General features: G+C 47.8%; 1 protein-coding gene across 5 annotated transcripts in view; it reads right to left on the minus strand.

Moving 5' to 3' along the window:
• Positions 1–1,382: 1,382 nt before the first annotated feature.
• The window catches only part of FUBP3 (far upstream element binding protein 3), a 39,285-nt gene continuing 24,755 nt past the window's right edge, over positions 1,383–15,912 (minus strand). For 3 of the 5 annotated variants that reach the window (XM_053996446.1, XM_053996445.1, XM_053996444.1), the window contains 8 exons: positions 15,702–15,802; positions 14,389–14,530; positions 9,696–9,856; positions 8,931–9,004; positions 8,360–8,436; positions 4,607–4,678; positions 3,783–3,910; positions 1,383–2,762 (listed from right to left, as the gene is read on the minus strand). In XM_053996446.1, coding sequence (XP_053852421.1) covers positions 2,754–2,762; positions 3,783–3,910; positions 4,607–4,678; positions 8,360–8,436; positions 8,931–9,004; positions 9,696–9,856; positions 14,389–14,530; positions 15,702–15,802 — 764 coding nt within the window. In that variant the 3' untranslated portion in view covers positions 1,383–2,753. The remainder of the gene's footprint in view (positions 2,763–3,782; positions 3,911–4,606; positions 4,679–8,359; positions 8,437–8,930; positions 9,005–9,695; positions 9,857–14,388; positions 14,531–15,701; positions 15,803–15,912) is intronic. The other 2 variants (XM_053996447.1, XM_053996448.1) reach the window with 2 other exon arrangements.

The raw sequence follows: 15,912 nt of genomic DNA on the forward strand, positions 1-15,912 counted from the left end.
CCCTGGATGGACAGAGACCAGGAAAACAGCAGGGCTGGAGGAGAGCTTGGGCTTGGAGGAACCCAGAGGCCACCAGCTCCTCATGAAGTGCTGAGGCATCTCTGCCTCAAACCCTGCCCCTCTCCAGCCCATCATGGACTCACAACAGCTCAACATCCACGGCCTCTCTGCCCAGAGCAGGCAGCAATAATGGAAAACAAATCGGTGAACTTGGGAACGTTTCAAGCACTTCATCCTTCCAGGACACCAGACTGCTGATGAAACCCCAGCTTCGCAGGCACCATCTTAATGACAGGCCAAATTTCAAAGGCTTGCAAACTATTTCTTGTGCTGCTGCCCCACCCCCTCAATAAAAGGTTGCATCAGAAAGAGATATTTCCATAATTTATAGTACGGGCATTTCACTGGGGAGACACACTCATCTGTACTTACAGATACATTTAAGAAAATGCATCCTCCCACAATCCTGCGCCATTTACGACTATTGGCACAATCTGTAATCCTCAGTCTTCAATTAAGGGACACCTTAGGGTTCATTATCACACAATTGCTCCCTGTGAACCATGCCAAATGCTGTTTTGGCACAGAGCTTGGAAGATGAATTAGAAGGAAGTCTTCTCGGTAATGCCCGCTCCCAATTCCCATCAGCAGCCTTTATGCCCTCCTCTAGCCATTTTTTCCCCCCTCTCCCCTCTTTCCAAGTGGCTTTTACTATCCCATCTTTCAATGTCTCTCTTGATTCTCTGGAGGTATATTTAGAGATGCTACATCTCCTTTTCTTCCGGCTCTCAGCGTGCCTCCCGCTCCCGGCTTTGCAGATGGGATCTTCTTTCCTCCCTTCCCCCGTCGCAAACCCCCACGGCTGCCTGGGAGCAGGGGATGGAGCTGCCTTAGGTCGGAGGAGCTCAAAACTCACATTTTACAAGAAAGGGATCCCTGAAGGAGCTACAGTTATTGCCAAACTTGGCCTGGGCACAACTTATGCCCTTAACACATCCGATAACGAACGGCTGGAGCCACGTCCCTCCCATCCCTCTCGTCAGTGCTGCTCCAGCAAGCCCCTTGCAGGGATGGATCCTGACGGATTCAGCCACAAAGTTGGGGAAGAGCAACAAGTCCAGAGCATTAAAACCAGGGGCTGCCAACTCCTTAGCAGTGAAACCCTTACAGGGCTGCAGAGGAAACCTGGTGTTACCACAGACCCTTCTGGCCCAAACGGCAGCAATCACAGAAACTGCCAGGGAATCCTCGGTGTCACAGCACCAGGGGGATGTGACAGTGACAGAGTTTCTCCAGAATTAATGCTGATGCTGCCCTCAGTGACACCCCAAACTCCCTGGGACGCGGCGGAGAGGGAACAACAGAGTCCAACAGACGGGAAATACTTGGCCCACAAGACACCTTGTGGAAATTTTATTATATAGAGTGTAAAATGCAACTGTCAGTCAAATAAAAAGAACACTTTTTTTTTTTTTAACACCATGCTCAACATTATCCAATTGCGGTTCTTTATAGTTAGACATTTCAAGCATAAGGAAAAATAAGGAAAGAACCCAAGAACAGTAAATTCAGTACATTTAAAAACGGAATGTCCCGCAGGGCAATTAAAAATGCAAGAAAAAATAGCTTCAATTCCGTTTTTCCTTTAAAAATACACTGTTATCTGTACAAGAAACACTACAGTAAACATCAGAAATCATATTATCCCTTTTATTAAATCAAAATTATTTAGAGCATACTGTGGTTAATACTAGATTCATTTATTTCTCTAGGTAATTTGACAAATATTAGATAAGAAAATATTTAAAAGAAACAAAAAAGCAGAAAACACCTTGGAATTAAAAAATAGTTACTACCTTTTATATGGTTTTATGTTCCACAGTGTTTGTTAAAGGTACTAATAGCAGATTCATTTTAATATTAAAAATAACAGTATTTATATTTCTGAGAGCATAGAAGAAGTTTTTTTTCTTTTCTTTTTTTTTTGCTTTTCTTTTTTTTAACAAGCTTGGAGGTCTTAGATACATAAATGCAACTAGCAATGGAGACATGAAAACATGTATTGCTAAAAAAATTAACACGTTTTTATATTACCCCTTTAGACTCTAGAAATTATACAAACCCTACAAAATGCCCCCCCCGAACTTGCAAACAGTAACTGTTTCAAATACAGAAATCATATCATTAATTACAATACATATCATAGTTCAGTTTTTTAAAAATGCAATAAAATCAAAGACAGCCAAGATACAAGAAATTAGAAGTAAAACATTTAATGAATTTACATATTTAAGAATATTTAAATACTGTTTAAATTTTTTTTTTTCTTTTTAAGATTTGTTACATACCACCTAAGACTTCCAAGCCACTCTTTCTGTTCCAACAGAAAAGATCGAAAATTAAAAGGAAAAAAAAAAACCACACAAAAAAACCCACATGTTGAAATGTCACATCTCTGGGGTACGTTTTGGTGCCTGCAAATTCTCTGGCTTCTCTCCAAAAAGAATCCCGGAGTTTTGTTTTTTTTTTTTTTAATATAAATTTGGAAACAAAATTACCAGCATGTCCATACGTTTAGTACATTACTAATTGTTCCTGATTCTTAGAAAAGTTCAGTATAGATTATCCTACAGCTAGTGTTTCACAAACAGAAAAGTCTTCATCAAAATGTTGCAAATCTAAAAACCTCTGTTACAAAAAGGTTTTCTTCCACAACCATTCCAAGGGAAAAAAATTGCCACGAGGACCTTGTTCTACTGCTCCTGGAAAGAAAGAGAGAGGAGAGAAAAGGAAAAGTTACTGAGCAGCAGGAAATTATCCAAGCTGCCGAGCCCTCCTCCCCCAACACAGGTCTGTCCCCGCTGCAGCTGAGCGGGAAACGGAGCTCAAAGGATGCTCGGAGCTGCCACCGGAGCCCTCTGCCCTAACGCCGTCCCAGAGCTCTCCTGCCCCTCACCAAACAAGATCTCTCTTTCTAGCAGGGCAGGCTCGGGGAGGAATGAAGAGCAGCCCTTTCATCACCGCGTCCAGGTCACACTTGGCCAGCGCCCGCGGCGAGCGCTGGCGCCCGGCTCCACCTCGCCGGTGTCAGCGGGGAGAGCAGGGGAGGGCAGCTGCTGGGGGCTGGCATCCACAGCAGCCTCTGCTCCCGGGAGCCACAGCTAAATGTGGAGCCGTGGGGACAAGTGTCAGACCACAGCGAGGTGCCCCCGTGCTGTGCACAAACTTTTTGCCGCTTTGTTTGCTCCATGAAGCACCGAGTGTGATGAGGATAGATCTCACACAACTCTCCGTGCACTGAGTGACAGCTGAGGGGAGAATTTACTTGGAAACAGGTTAATACAAATTATTTTTCAACGGTTTTGGTCTCAATTTTGAGTCAGGGAGCTGGTGAACACACAGCTCCTGTCCCAGCATGAGAAAAGGCAGCGCCTGCACTCTCAGTTCTGGGATGCATCAGTGCTGTGCTGCCTCACCAGCCTGGTTTCATCATTCCTTTTACTTTAATTCCCCGAAGTCAAACAACTGCCTGGGGACTATAAGGAAAGGCTCCCAGGAGAAACAAATAACCTCCCAGTCCTCTCCCAAAAAACCCCTCACCCACCCTGTACAGGAAAATAAGACTTCGATGTTGAGGCAACACTTCTGTGATCACTTCCTCAGCCACAAAACATCTGTTTCACCATGTGAGCCTGAAGGAGAGTCCCCACACTAGGGCAAGGCCAATACACCCAATTGCCCAAGAGAAGGAGCAGAGGGGTTTGGGGAAGGTGGATACAGACCTGGCTGTGGGCCTGAGCCTGCCCTAGTGTCTGCCCGTAGTAGGCAGCCTGCTGTCGGTAATACTCTGCCCAAGCCATCGTGTAGTCCGGCTGGGAACTTGCCTGAGAAGCAGCACTGGCAGCATGACCTGAAGGGAAAGAAGAAAAAAGGGAGAGATAAGCAATTCCAGAAGTGCAAGCCCAGGCTTAGGATCTCCTTTTGCCAAGCTTTAAAGAAGAGCCAGCCCCCTTCCAGCTGCTGCAGACGCCTGACAGAGCGACACGGGCTCCGCTGCGTGGGATGGCAGGATGGGCTCCAAGCTGGACTGTGAGGGACAAGCAAGAGCAGGCAGAAAGCACCCAGAGCATTCCTGCAGGGACAGGCTGACAGCCTGCACAGCCCTCATCCTCAAAGGCGCAAAGCCTCCAGCAGCTCCATGTCAAAGCAAGTCCAGAGGTCGGGATCATGCACTCCGTAACACGGTGGAGAGAGCCAGGCCCGTGACCTTCCATGAGCTCTCCTACCCTCTCACAACCCAGCTCCAGCTTTCTGGATTTTGCCAGCAGCAGTTCCTGCGTGCTCCGTCTCCCCCAGGCTGGCTGGCTGCAAGCAGGGGCACGAGGGGACCAAGGCTCAGTGGGAGCCGCTCTCCCGAGACGCGACAGCACAACCGAGAGCTTTCCGTGGGAGCACTACATGCACCATCACCAACAGGGCAGGACCAGAGGGCATCTGGAAAGGACTGGAAGCTAAAAATGGCAGGGATGGAGATGCAAGTCATCGGATTAGAGTTAACTCCTTGTAAGAAGAGCTGATTCATCTCCAGTAAGCCTGTTTCACTCACTCTGTTTTTTGAAATACTCCTCCCATGCTTTGCTGTAATCGGGATGGCTGTTCTGCTGCTGGCTCTGTTGGCCTGTGCAAAGATGACAACAAGGGGCACGTCAGTATGGAACAGGTGACAGTTTCCAGCCAGTGACATCTACCTCTCCGCTAGACAGGCCCTGGGTCCACCCCAGCTGGCCAGACTTGACACTTCAGCTTCCACTTTACTACAGTGCTGGGCATCTTCAGGGGAAGCTGAGGAAAATCTTAAATTCCTTATCTCAAGTCATCTGCTGAAGGGCATGAAGCCAAATGTCACCCTGCTGGGTGGGACCTGCTCAAGCCAAAGCACGTGGCTGGGAGCTGCCCAGTCTGCAGTCAGCCACCCTGAGCTCCCAGTCTGCTTGCCCTCAGCACAGGAGAGCTGAGACAGCTGAGATCTGTCACCTCCACAGAGCTGCCAAGGGAATGGCCGTGTTTTGAGTCACCTCATTGGTTTCTCAAGGGCTGAATCCTTCACCCCCATTTTTCTCAGCAGAGCAGAGCTGAAGGACTCCTGTGAACAATGCCCCTCCATACACCCTGCACACACACGAGCTGCCACAGCATGACCTGCACAACTCCGGGGCAGCCACTCAGCTCCTGACTCCTCAAGGTGCCACGAGCCCTGCACAGGACACGGCCAGCTCCACTGCCCAGGGGGCACGGCCAGCTCCACTGCCCAGGGGGCACGGCCCAGGCATCACTGAAGAGGCAGCCACGACATCCCAAACAGCCACAGCTGGCTCATGGCATCATCTCCAGGCTCCTACACTGCTCCAAGGGAAGTGGTGCCAGTGTCTCCTCACCTTGGGCTCCACCCAGCACAGACTCCCCATCTCTGAGGCACTAAGACACCTTCAACCCAGCACATCCAAGTGCTACAGCAGGGAGAGCCCGGCCAGCCGGGACAGAGGAAGGATACCTGCCCTTCCCAGGCTTCCCTGGATCCCAGCGGGAGCACAGAGCCCTCAGTGACACACAGAGCAAACGAGCAGCAAACGCAGCAGCTGGGAGCTGCAGAGAGGCACGGAAGGAGTGGGGAGCACGAGCCACTGGGGACAAAGAGAGGCAAGGACAGAGGACACGCGTGGAGCAGAGCTCTTCCCATCCCATCCCAGCTCCGTGCGCAGCCCAGCCCCGACGCCGGCCCAAGGGGGGCTTTGAAGTGGGGGGAAGGGGGAAATAATACACTGCAAGTGTGAAGTGGGTGGAGGGAACAGGGCAGCAGTGTCCTGTCCAGGGGCATAAAAGCGGGTTAAAAGACTTGACCAACGCTACAAGTCAGGACCTTTTCTGGCAGAGGTCAAGGCTGCCTCAACTGTCCACCTGCTAATGCCAACAAAGGACCTCCTTCAATGCCTTTTCTTCTCGGAGAATTACAGTCCACAGCAGGCTGAAAGGACACGCAGCTAAATGCATTTCACAGCAAAATGTTTCCCCAGCCAGTTAATTTATTTAAGATGGGGGAAGTAATTAAAATCTAAATACATGTGTAGGGGTGGGGGTCTGCCCCTCCTCCCACAAGGAGGGCACTCGAGGCTGTCCCCAGGACGCCGGCGCTGTGACAGGGCTGACAGAGCTGTGACACACAGGCTGCAGCACTCGGGCAAGGGACCCTGCACAAGGCTGTTTTCAAATTAAAAAGTGCAAAAGCAGGTATTTGTCTATTTCCTACAACAACCTCCTACGCCTTGGTGAGCTCCACCTGGGCACCACTGCAGCAGAGAAGAGTGGTGAAGGTCCTTAAAGCATTATGTGTGGGTCCTCTCTCCTCACCTAGCCTGCTGTCAGTGTGCCTGGCTACAAACAGGAACAGGGAGCATCCTAAGCACACGTGGAACTAGGGAGCCAACATTTTCCATCAGGTTCACCTGCAGAAATAAAACACTTGCCTCCAAAAGGCAGCAGTGTGGGACTAAACCCACATGGGGAAGGACAATGGCAAGGCAGAAAGCTTCAGGGGTTTTGGGAGCCACCTGAAACCTGACAGTGCAAAACTGCACTGGAGTATGAGCTGCATTATTGGTCATCAGGGGGCTCAAGGGGGCTGTGCTTCCTACACCAGGCTCCAAAGCCAGGAGGGGTGAGCCTGAGACATGATTATCTGCTGCAGGAAGGGAGATCCTTCTTTCCCCAGAGACTGGTGGGCAGCATGAGGGGATGTTTCAGGAAGGCGAGGAAGAAGTTAAGTTACCAAGGAGAGTTTCTAAAGGCATCTTGCAAGGCAAAGAGCAATGCAATTTTGTAAGCATTTATTCCAAGGATCTATGGAAGATAAAAGTTAAATATTTTTGTGGAGCTTTCCCTGCTGCACTGACTGCTCTGCTTCCCAAAGCTCAGGGAAATTCAGAGCCCTTGGGGGTGCAAAGCAAAGGAGCAGAGTAACAATTTTTCCTGTAAAACAAGTTAGTGAGAAAATACTCTTCTTCAGTACCATACTATTCCACTTCTGTACAGAAGAAAAGTCCACTGAAGCCCACCACTGCATTTTAATGTGCTGAAACCAGAACAACTGCTGACCTTCTCCAAGACCCTAGAGCTCAAAGGGAAAGTCATCATTTCTGGACTGTAACTGCTGAGAGGAAGGACTCATCCAGAGTTTAACACACACTTTAACACTAGGGTTCCCATGTGCCACCACAGCACACATTTCAGAAATGCATCAAGTGAACAAAGCAGCACTGAGGTTTCCAAATTTCACATATTCACAATGTCATAAACACTCAAAGGTGATCAGTGTTACAGGGAATCACAACTGCAATTGCAGGCATTGTCCCTGCAACGATTCCTCTACTTCAGGCACAGCAAATTTATACCAAAGTTCAAAACCTGCTTAATTGCTAAATCAGCCTTAGCAGTGAAAACTATCTGCCATTAAACCCCTTTAAAATTACCTCCTCACACACCTTTTGGTGCTTAGCTTTAGTTTAATGAGACCAGACTATTAAAAACTCCTATTTCTTAAAATATTGTGACTGCAAGGGTCCTTTGGACATTACCACCATCACATGAGCTCCGAGATTACCAAGCAGACATGAATCTGCTCTGTTCAGAGCAAACTATTCCTCAGCTCTTGGAGACACAGGATGATGCAGCTACAGCATCACCATCAGCATTTACTACTTGAATTATTCTGAAAAGGCGACTCCCCATTCCAAACTGCTTAATTTTGACTCGACAGACTTTCAGGAAAAAATGACCAGTACAGGAGCCCCTGCCTAACCTTCCTTCCATTTCCTGCATCCCTCTCCCCTGTTGTTCCATCAGTCTGGAATTTGAACAGTGAGAAAAGCTTGTAAGGAATAAATAAAAAAATAAACAAGAAATTTTAAGGTCAAGAACAAAGAGATGGGAGGAATCAGCACCAACAGTGTGCCTGTTAGGGGGAAGTGTGGTCATCAAGTGCTTGCCTGGAGAATCCTGGGAGAAGAGAGCCACAGGCAGAAATGTTTTTGTTAAGAGAGGAACAGACAGCAAGGACCAAGTTTCTACCCAAAGACCAGAAAGAGGCAATAAGCAGTTAAGCACACAAAAAGCAAAAGTTTTCCATGGCCTTCGGCTTGTTCTGAGCTCAACCACCACCGTGTGCCTCCACACACCTCTTCCGCTCAGGAAATCCTTCTGCTGTTTTCACACACGTGGTCTCATGGGTGAACCTGCCTTTTGCAGGCACGAGGCAGAGACTGCAAAGGGAACACCAACCCTTCTCCAACCCAGGCCTGGCACTTACTTGGGACTTGCTGTCCAGGCTGCTGCCACGTCTGGTAGGTACTGCCCCAGCCCTGCGTCATGAACGCCTGAGGACCACTGCAGAGGACAAAAAGCCATGCTCAAGTAAACAATAAAATACTTACCAGGCCACAGACATGAAGCTGCCCAGAGAAGAGAAGTTCTCACTTCTAGTCAGCAGCTGCTGGTCAAACAGGGAACATGAGAGCAAAAGGAAAGCTGTGCAGGTGTGAACTGCTATGACCTGCCTTGGTATCAATCTGTTCATGAAGCCAAGGTGAAGATACATCACACTGAACAGCACTCCTTGTGCTCTGTGCAGTTCAGGCTTCTTTCCATGCTCTCACTGCACTAGAGATAGGAATTTTGGAGATGCCAATACCTACCTGTGTATCATTTAATAGATGATATCTTTTCTGTAGTCAAGCTTAAAGGACTGAGCTCACTTGCTGCTCAATCTTTAAAAGGCTCCACTCATACCCCACCCCTTCAGGGCCCTCCACCCTTCTCCCAGCACTTTCTAGCTCCCAGCCATTCCCCCAGCCCATGGGTGAGGAGGTGCAGCAGCTTACTTTTGATGAGGTGTAGCAGGTGCTTGGCTGAAGGGACTTTGACCAAATCCTCCAGGTCCACCCATGCTGGTACCCTGTCACAGAATCCACAAATATTTAATGCCAGCTCCAGGTATGGGGTGGAGGCAGCTACTATGAGTAGTAAGAAAGGAGAGAAGACATCCTGGGACACATGGATCCTGTGGTTGCTGTCAAGCCTTCTCCTCTCAAACAATTCAGCATGAAGGCAGCTTTTCAGCTTTGCCATGCCCCAGTTCAGTATCTTCCATACTTTTTTATCAAAGTCTCCCCATTCAGTAGTACTGCAGCCTGACTATATTAAGCTTCAATACCACAGCACTGCATTAAGTGTAAGATAAGTCATCCTGAACTTACTGAGCAAGGAGTTGAGTGCTTTACTTTCAGGACGATGCTGCCAGGACTGTGTCATTCTCACACAGTGACACTACTGTCTTCCTTTCAAAAATCTCCTTTGACAGCTTTTTCATACCTTATTATTGCTGTTCTTCCCTCTCATATAGCTGTGTACACTACCCAGGATTATGTCAACAGTCAAATCCTTCTGGGACCACAGCAAAAATTAACCAAATGGGTGCTGGAGGGCCATCAAGTTCAAGCCAGCTGCTAAGAGGCAAATGGTTTTGAAGCTGAATAACACAAGCACGTACATTCTGTGCCATCCTGGGAGTCCAGGCCTAGAGATACCCAAGAGTGACAACAGCATGTCTGAAAGGGACAGAGAAAGAGAGCAGAGATGGAACTTACACCAACTTTCTCATCTATGAGATGTCTAGCGAGCTCGATTTGCTGGGGGACCCCTCTGATTGTGAATATTCTTACGCCGGGGTCTGTGTTTGGGGGTGGGTTTCTCTGCAGCTCCACGTGTGCTCCTGACTGCTGATTTATGCTCTTGATGTTCTCACCACCTGAAGAGAAGAAAGCCAAGACATAAGGAGGGATATCCAGCACATCCTTCCATAAAATCGTATCAAAGGTAGGTCCTGGGAACGGATTACAGTTTCAGCCACCTTCTGTGTGCCTTGGGAGAGGTGGGCTGAGGATGGCAACAGCAAAAGAAACTGCAGTACCTGAGCACATGCTGCTCCTTTAATATGTTTCACAAGCATAACCTGAAACCTTGAGCTACTGTAACAGTTTCTGGGGTCGTGGATGATGCTGCTTAAAAACACACAAGCCCCGCTAAGTGCCCGTTGCCAGGCTCCCAACAAGATGCAGCGTGACTGGGATACACTTTGACAAAACAGATGCAAAACCTGCACTGACTGAATTCCATTGCTTTTGCACAGCTGTTCAAATCCTCTAGGAAATGAAGGTCACCTGCAATCTAAACATACTGGGTTTTCTTCTTTTCCATCACTAAAGCAAAAAGCCACCAGCCACATAACAAAGCTTAAGCCTTCTCCCAAACATGAGCTATTTGATAGGTTATTGCCTTAGAGCAGCCTCTGCTTACAAGGTTTGCTATTCACCCTGCAGCCACACATCCATCCCTCCACAGGCACGGCAGCACACGATTCCAGGCTGTCTCCTGCTATTTCAGAGTTAGCTCTGCATGCAGGGAACATGTCTGGCTCGTTTGCCATCTGGATGCACAAGAGCACAGGAGTGCTTCCAGCAGGATGCAGCAGGGCCAGTCAAAGTGGATCTGATTTCCTCAAGACTTGCTAGGTCCTGGTCTCTTCATGAAATTTGCTTAACAAAAGCCTCAGCCAATGTTACAATGGTTCAATTCTTCTTTTGGGAGCTCACACAACTTACAGACCAGCTCCACTCAACTGGAGAAATTAAAGGGTGTGGGGAAGGAAGGGGTTTTACAACTTTTAAATCACAAACCAAAAAAATCACCAGCTCAAAGGATAGACAGCAAGCAGCACAGAGAGCAAAGGAAACTAACCAGAGATTTTTGTTTGGTTTTCATTAAAAAGAACCTCCAAAAAAATAAATGCCTCAATTTTGCTCACATTTCCATCTCTATACATCCAGCACAATTTCAAAACAAACTGTGGATGTTGCAGACACTTGTTCATTTCATTGTAATGGACTCGTGACCTTTTTAACATTTTAAAGCCTTCTTGGGGAAGGGAGGAGGAAAAGTTGCCAAAGGGCAATTAACTCTTTCTAAATGAATTTTTGAAGATGCATTTAACAAAAGATAATCATGTCACATCACCGGGCAGACAACAGGGATTGTACTGTGCAGCCAAAAGCCAACCCACTAACTTTCAGTCAAGCATGGGAAAGGAGTAAGATGAAGTTTCAAAACCAAGAGGTTTTTTTTTTTTTCTGTGTCATGCTTTTGTCTGATGCAGATTTGTTTGAAGCTCTGTTTTTTACATATCGAGGTGAGATCTGAATCAACAGCCATTTCATCTGCTCCGTGAAAACAGAGGAGCCTTTCAGGCAACACAATTTGAAGGAGTGCCACAACTTCTTTACTGGGTGACAGAGGCACAACCCGAGGTTGCTACTTGCACTGCAGACTAGTTTCTCCTTCCAAAAGGGGATTAAAAATCGAAGCATTCTCAAACTGGAAGCAAGGAGAATACAGATTTCAAATCATTGCCCCATTTAGCATTCAGCACCAAGCCTGTGGTTGTTGGGCCTGTTCCTACAGCAGCTCCCTCCTATACCACACGGCAGAATTAAGTTAGCTGCCTCTCCAGGTTTGGTGGGAGACTCCAAGCTCCTACTCCCACACCAGAAGGACTCAGTGCCCTTGTCCTCCTCACCCTGCAGCCTGGTACATGTGGAAGTGCTCTACCCCGAGCCAGCCTCCAGAGCATGCAAGGCGGTGCCGGAAGGAGATGTCCTCCCCACGGCGAGATGACCGCTCGGCACATGGTGGCTGTCTATAGAGCATTCATCCCCTCCATTCTTCCACCTGATGGGGGGCAGGAGCGATCCAGGAGCGGCCTCCCGGCTGGATGTGAAATCCTAAAGCAATTAATCAAACCTGCTCAAAGGCCGAGCTGACAAGAGCCGGGCCGGCCGCGCTATCTGTCAGGATCGCCGTATTTATCATGGAAATCCAGGGGGGCCCAGGGAGTCAGCGGCTGTTTCCAAGCACCACCAAACACAGACAGACTTTGACATGTGTATGGCGCTCGCCTCCACCCTTCCTCAGGGCCTTTGGGAAAGAAAAGCTGCACCTACCCACCCTCCAGGGGAAAAAGGCATGAGCAGGATCTGCAGGGAGCCCCGCCAGCTCCCAAAAGCTCATGCTCCCAAGCTGAGATGTCCACAAGGAAAAGGCACCAGATCTGTCACGTATGCTGCAGAAATTGAGCTGAGAAACTTCCCAGCCTCCCTCTTTTTCCTGCTTCTCGAGTGGTCACATGGAGCTGGGAGCACAGGGTCAGATCACACACACCACACCTGGGGTCAGCACTCTTTGCTTGGGTGCTGATCTCAAGACCAAGCTGATGGCCCGGAGTCCTCATCCAGATTTTACAGAGAAGGCCAACAGCCCCATTCTGTACCACAGCAAGGAAAAACACCCAACAGCTGGAAACTGCTCAGAAACTGTCAGGGAGTGCAAAGGTTTTGTAATTGGTCACTGTTAAGAAAACCCCACTAAGATCCCCTCAGCCCTGCACTGCCCCACAGGCAGCGGGGGTGGAAATAACAAGAATTGCCTGTCTTGCATCAACGTGTGGAGAGTGTAGCACATCCATGCTGGTCCAGACCCCAAAAGGCAATGTTACAGCCATCACTCACTTGACAAAAGTGAAGGCTGCAGCAGCCTAAAAGCACAGGCACTGTGAGAACACCGATTACAAGGTGGTATTACAATGCTACCAGCACTCAAATCACCATACAACTAGTAATTAGTCACTCCAGAAAGCTTCTGATCTGGCCAAGTAAGAATCCCTATTTTGCTGTTGTGGAAACAAAGGTAAAAAGCCACCCTTCACCCCCCAGTGAGGCTGTGCCAGGCCCTGCACTTGAATGCTGGGACATTCACTCCACTACCTGCATTTATCTTTTCAGCACACAGTGCTCTCTGTAGTCACAAATGCTCCACTTCAGTGCACTGCTGAACAACAAGTGACCTTTTCTGATCCTTTATTAAAGATGACTAATGGATACAGCAATAAAGTTTCATTATAATTTGATTTTTCTGTACATGTAAGTCTCACTCATGGGCTTAAAATTTACTTTGTTTGATCTTTTGGCCAACTGGACTGTTCAGTGAGGACAAGCATAATAACTGCAATTTCTGCATAATGGGGAAAGCAGGTGGTTTTTCATACTGAAAAAAGTTTTCAGGTTTGTGAACAGGCTTGTGGCAAAAAAAACAACATCTGAAAACAACTGCAGCTACAGGGCTGACCTGCCCATGTCCCTGGTCATCCAACAGGCAGGAGCTCAGGGTGCTGTGGGGACAGGCCCATGGCAGGGAACAGCAGGGATGTGCAGGAGGGAAAGAGGCCACAAGTCTCACCACAAGCTCCCTCCTGTCAGGAACACTCTCAGCCACTGAAACCTGGCCCAATGCCCTCAAGTCTCTGCCTCCTTTTCTGCTGAAGCTTATCTATTCCTATTCTATTTTCTGCTGAGGCTGAAAGCCAGCTGTGATTACTTAAATACTACTTCAGGCATATGCCATTCTTTCTGAAATAAGCAGATAGAAGAATGAAACACTGCCTTGGATAGGTCAGTACATTAGCTCAGACACATCACAGCAGTTCAGAGCTAGAGAGTTTGTCTGCTCCTGGCTCTACCCTAAGTCCTCCCACTGCCTCACGTGCAGCTCCTGCTCTCTGACAAACTGAGTCTGCTGCTAATGCTCAGTTTCATAACATCACAGGGTTGTCCTGATTGAGAGGATGACTCCCCATCCATCTCCTTAACATGGAGAGATCCACTGGCTAAGCAGCCACGGGTCCTCCATGGCAGTGGAACATGCTCAGCCAAGTGGTACAGGCTTCTGTGCCAGGTCAGGTGCCAGCAGAGGCAGAGAAATCCTCCTACTTCACTTCATTCATCACACACTTCAGGGGCTGGAAGCAACTCCTGTTATTACCACACTCAGAGACCTTCCATTTCCTCACACAGCACTCACAGAAGGATGAAATTACTGCTCTGCTTGTCCCTGATAAACCGTCCTTCAAACAAATTCCCTGTAAAAAGAATCCACAAATGAACCTGCCTTTTCTCAGCCAGCTGCTTGTTATAAAACAAGCTTATTTGACAGCTCTGCATTAAGAGCCTCTCATACAGCTTGTGAACAAGGGCCTGGAGAACACAATTATGAGTGAGAACACCACAAAGAAAACAACCACAAGCACTTACAGCTTTTTCCTATGCTGCATTCACTGGGCACTAAACACTACAACCACAGAAAACCCCAAAGCTTCACTGTCAGGCAGCAAGAACACGGCCATCCTGAGAGAGAAGGATTGCAAGCTGTGGTATTTGGAGTCACTAAACCCACCTTTGCCTATAACCAGGCCACACTTGTCAGCTGGAACAGTGTAGGTGATTTCCTGCACGCCCCCAGGTGTTCCAACACTCCAGTCCCCACGGCCACGACCTCTTCCTCGGGCAATAGCCAAGTTTCCAAAGCCATCTCGTTCCTTAGAAGGCAAAACATGTGCATCAGTGTTTTTATGCTGGCACCAATACACATTAAAAACAAAATAAAGCCAGGTCAGTTAAACTGCCTCATAATCAATGGCATTGAATTGAGATATTCCTGGACCTCAGCTTCACATTCAAGGTTTTGAAGCACTTTAGAAAGATGCCAAGTAATGTAGGTTACAGTTGCCTTCCTGATTCAGGAAGATATTTTTATTTTTAAATGCTTGCCTTTACATGTGCTGAAATAAACCCATAAATAAGCATCAACTACTAAAGGACTTTCAGTTTGTGATGGGGGGTCTCTTTAGAGCAAACAATGGATCTTGGCACTGACACACAAAAAAGTTGCTTTCAAACCCTTTCAAGTGTCACCCTGCTGGAATTACCCAGCAGAAACGCACATTTTCCAAAACTTCCAAAGGAAGCTTTTAAGTTCAAAGACACTTAAAGGACATACCCATTTTGGGTAAGTGATTCTTCCAAAAACAAATGCCATGGGCAGTCAGAGGCTGTCATGACAGACCTCAACATTTAAGTGAATCATTACAGCAAATTATGAAAGCAAGTATTCAAATCAGGTTAGAAGAGATATCAGGATGGACAAATTATGGACCTTGTTGGACAAATCATGTTCAGGTTTCTGAAATGGCCTAAAGTTTTAATTCCTTACAATGCAAAGGGAATGTTACAACCTCTTTCAAGCGTCTGCCCTAGTACTTCACCCTTCTTGCTCTTGTGTAATGCAGTATGTTGGTGTGTCTTAGAGCACAGACACAACACCTGAGCCCTCAGCACCTTCCTGTGCCTCCACCAGACCAAAGGGCTGGAGTCTGAAGATGAGGCACCACTGAGCAATGGCTCTGTTGTCTAAACAGAGCCCCAGGTCACTGATGCTGATGGACTCCATTCCATCAGGTCACTGTTCCCAAATTTAACAACAACTAAACAGGAGATAGATGTGGAGCTATAATGATGCCTCCCACAGCTCAGTTAGCCCACATAACATTAAAAGAAATTCCATCATAAACAAACAAACTTCAAATCCAGCAGCTCTGGGCAGCAGCATGTGTGCCCTACCAGGGGAAAACTGAACACTGCTGCTTTTCAGAAGATGGCCTCCATCCCTCCACGCAGCCTACCTTCCCCAAGAGCACTTCCAGAACCCACCTGTGCCGTGAGGATGAGCTCACTGATGATGTGTGCTGCGTGTTGACACCGATCGGGGAGCCCCATGACCTGTGCGACTCTTTCAGCGCTAATCCCATCATCTGTGGAGAGAGGAGGCAAAGACCAAATTAAAAGCAGAAAACATCCACTCGCCAACAAAAGCTTCCTTCCAGCACCAACACTGCTGGCAGCATTTTCACACCACACAACT

The sequence above is a fragment of the Vidua macroura genome, chromosome 21 (genome assembly GCF_024509145.1).
Source record: "Vidua macroura isolate BioBank_ID:100142 chromosome 21, ASM2450914v1, whole genome shotgun sequence".
NCBI lineage: Eukaryota > Metazoa > Chordata > Aves > Passeriformes > Viduidae > Vidua > Vidua macroura.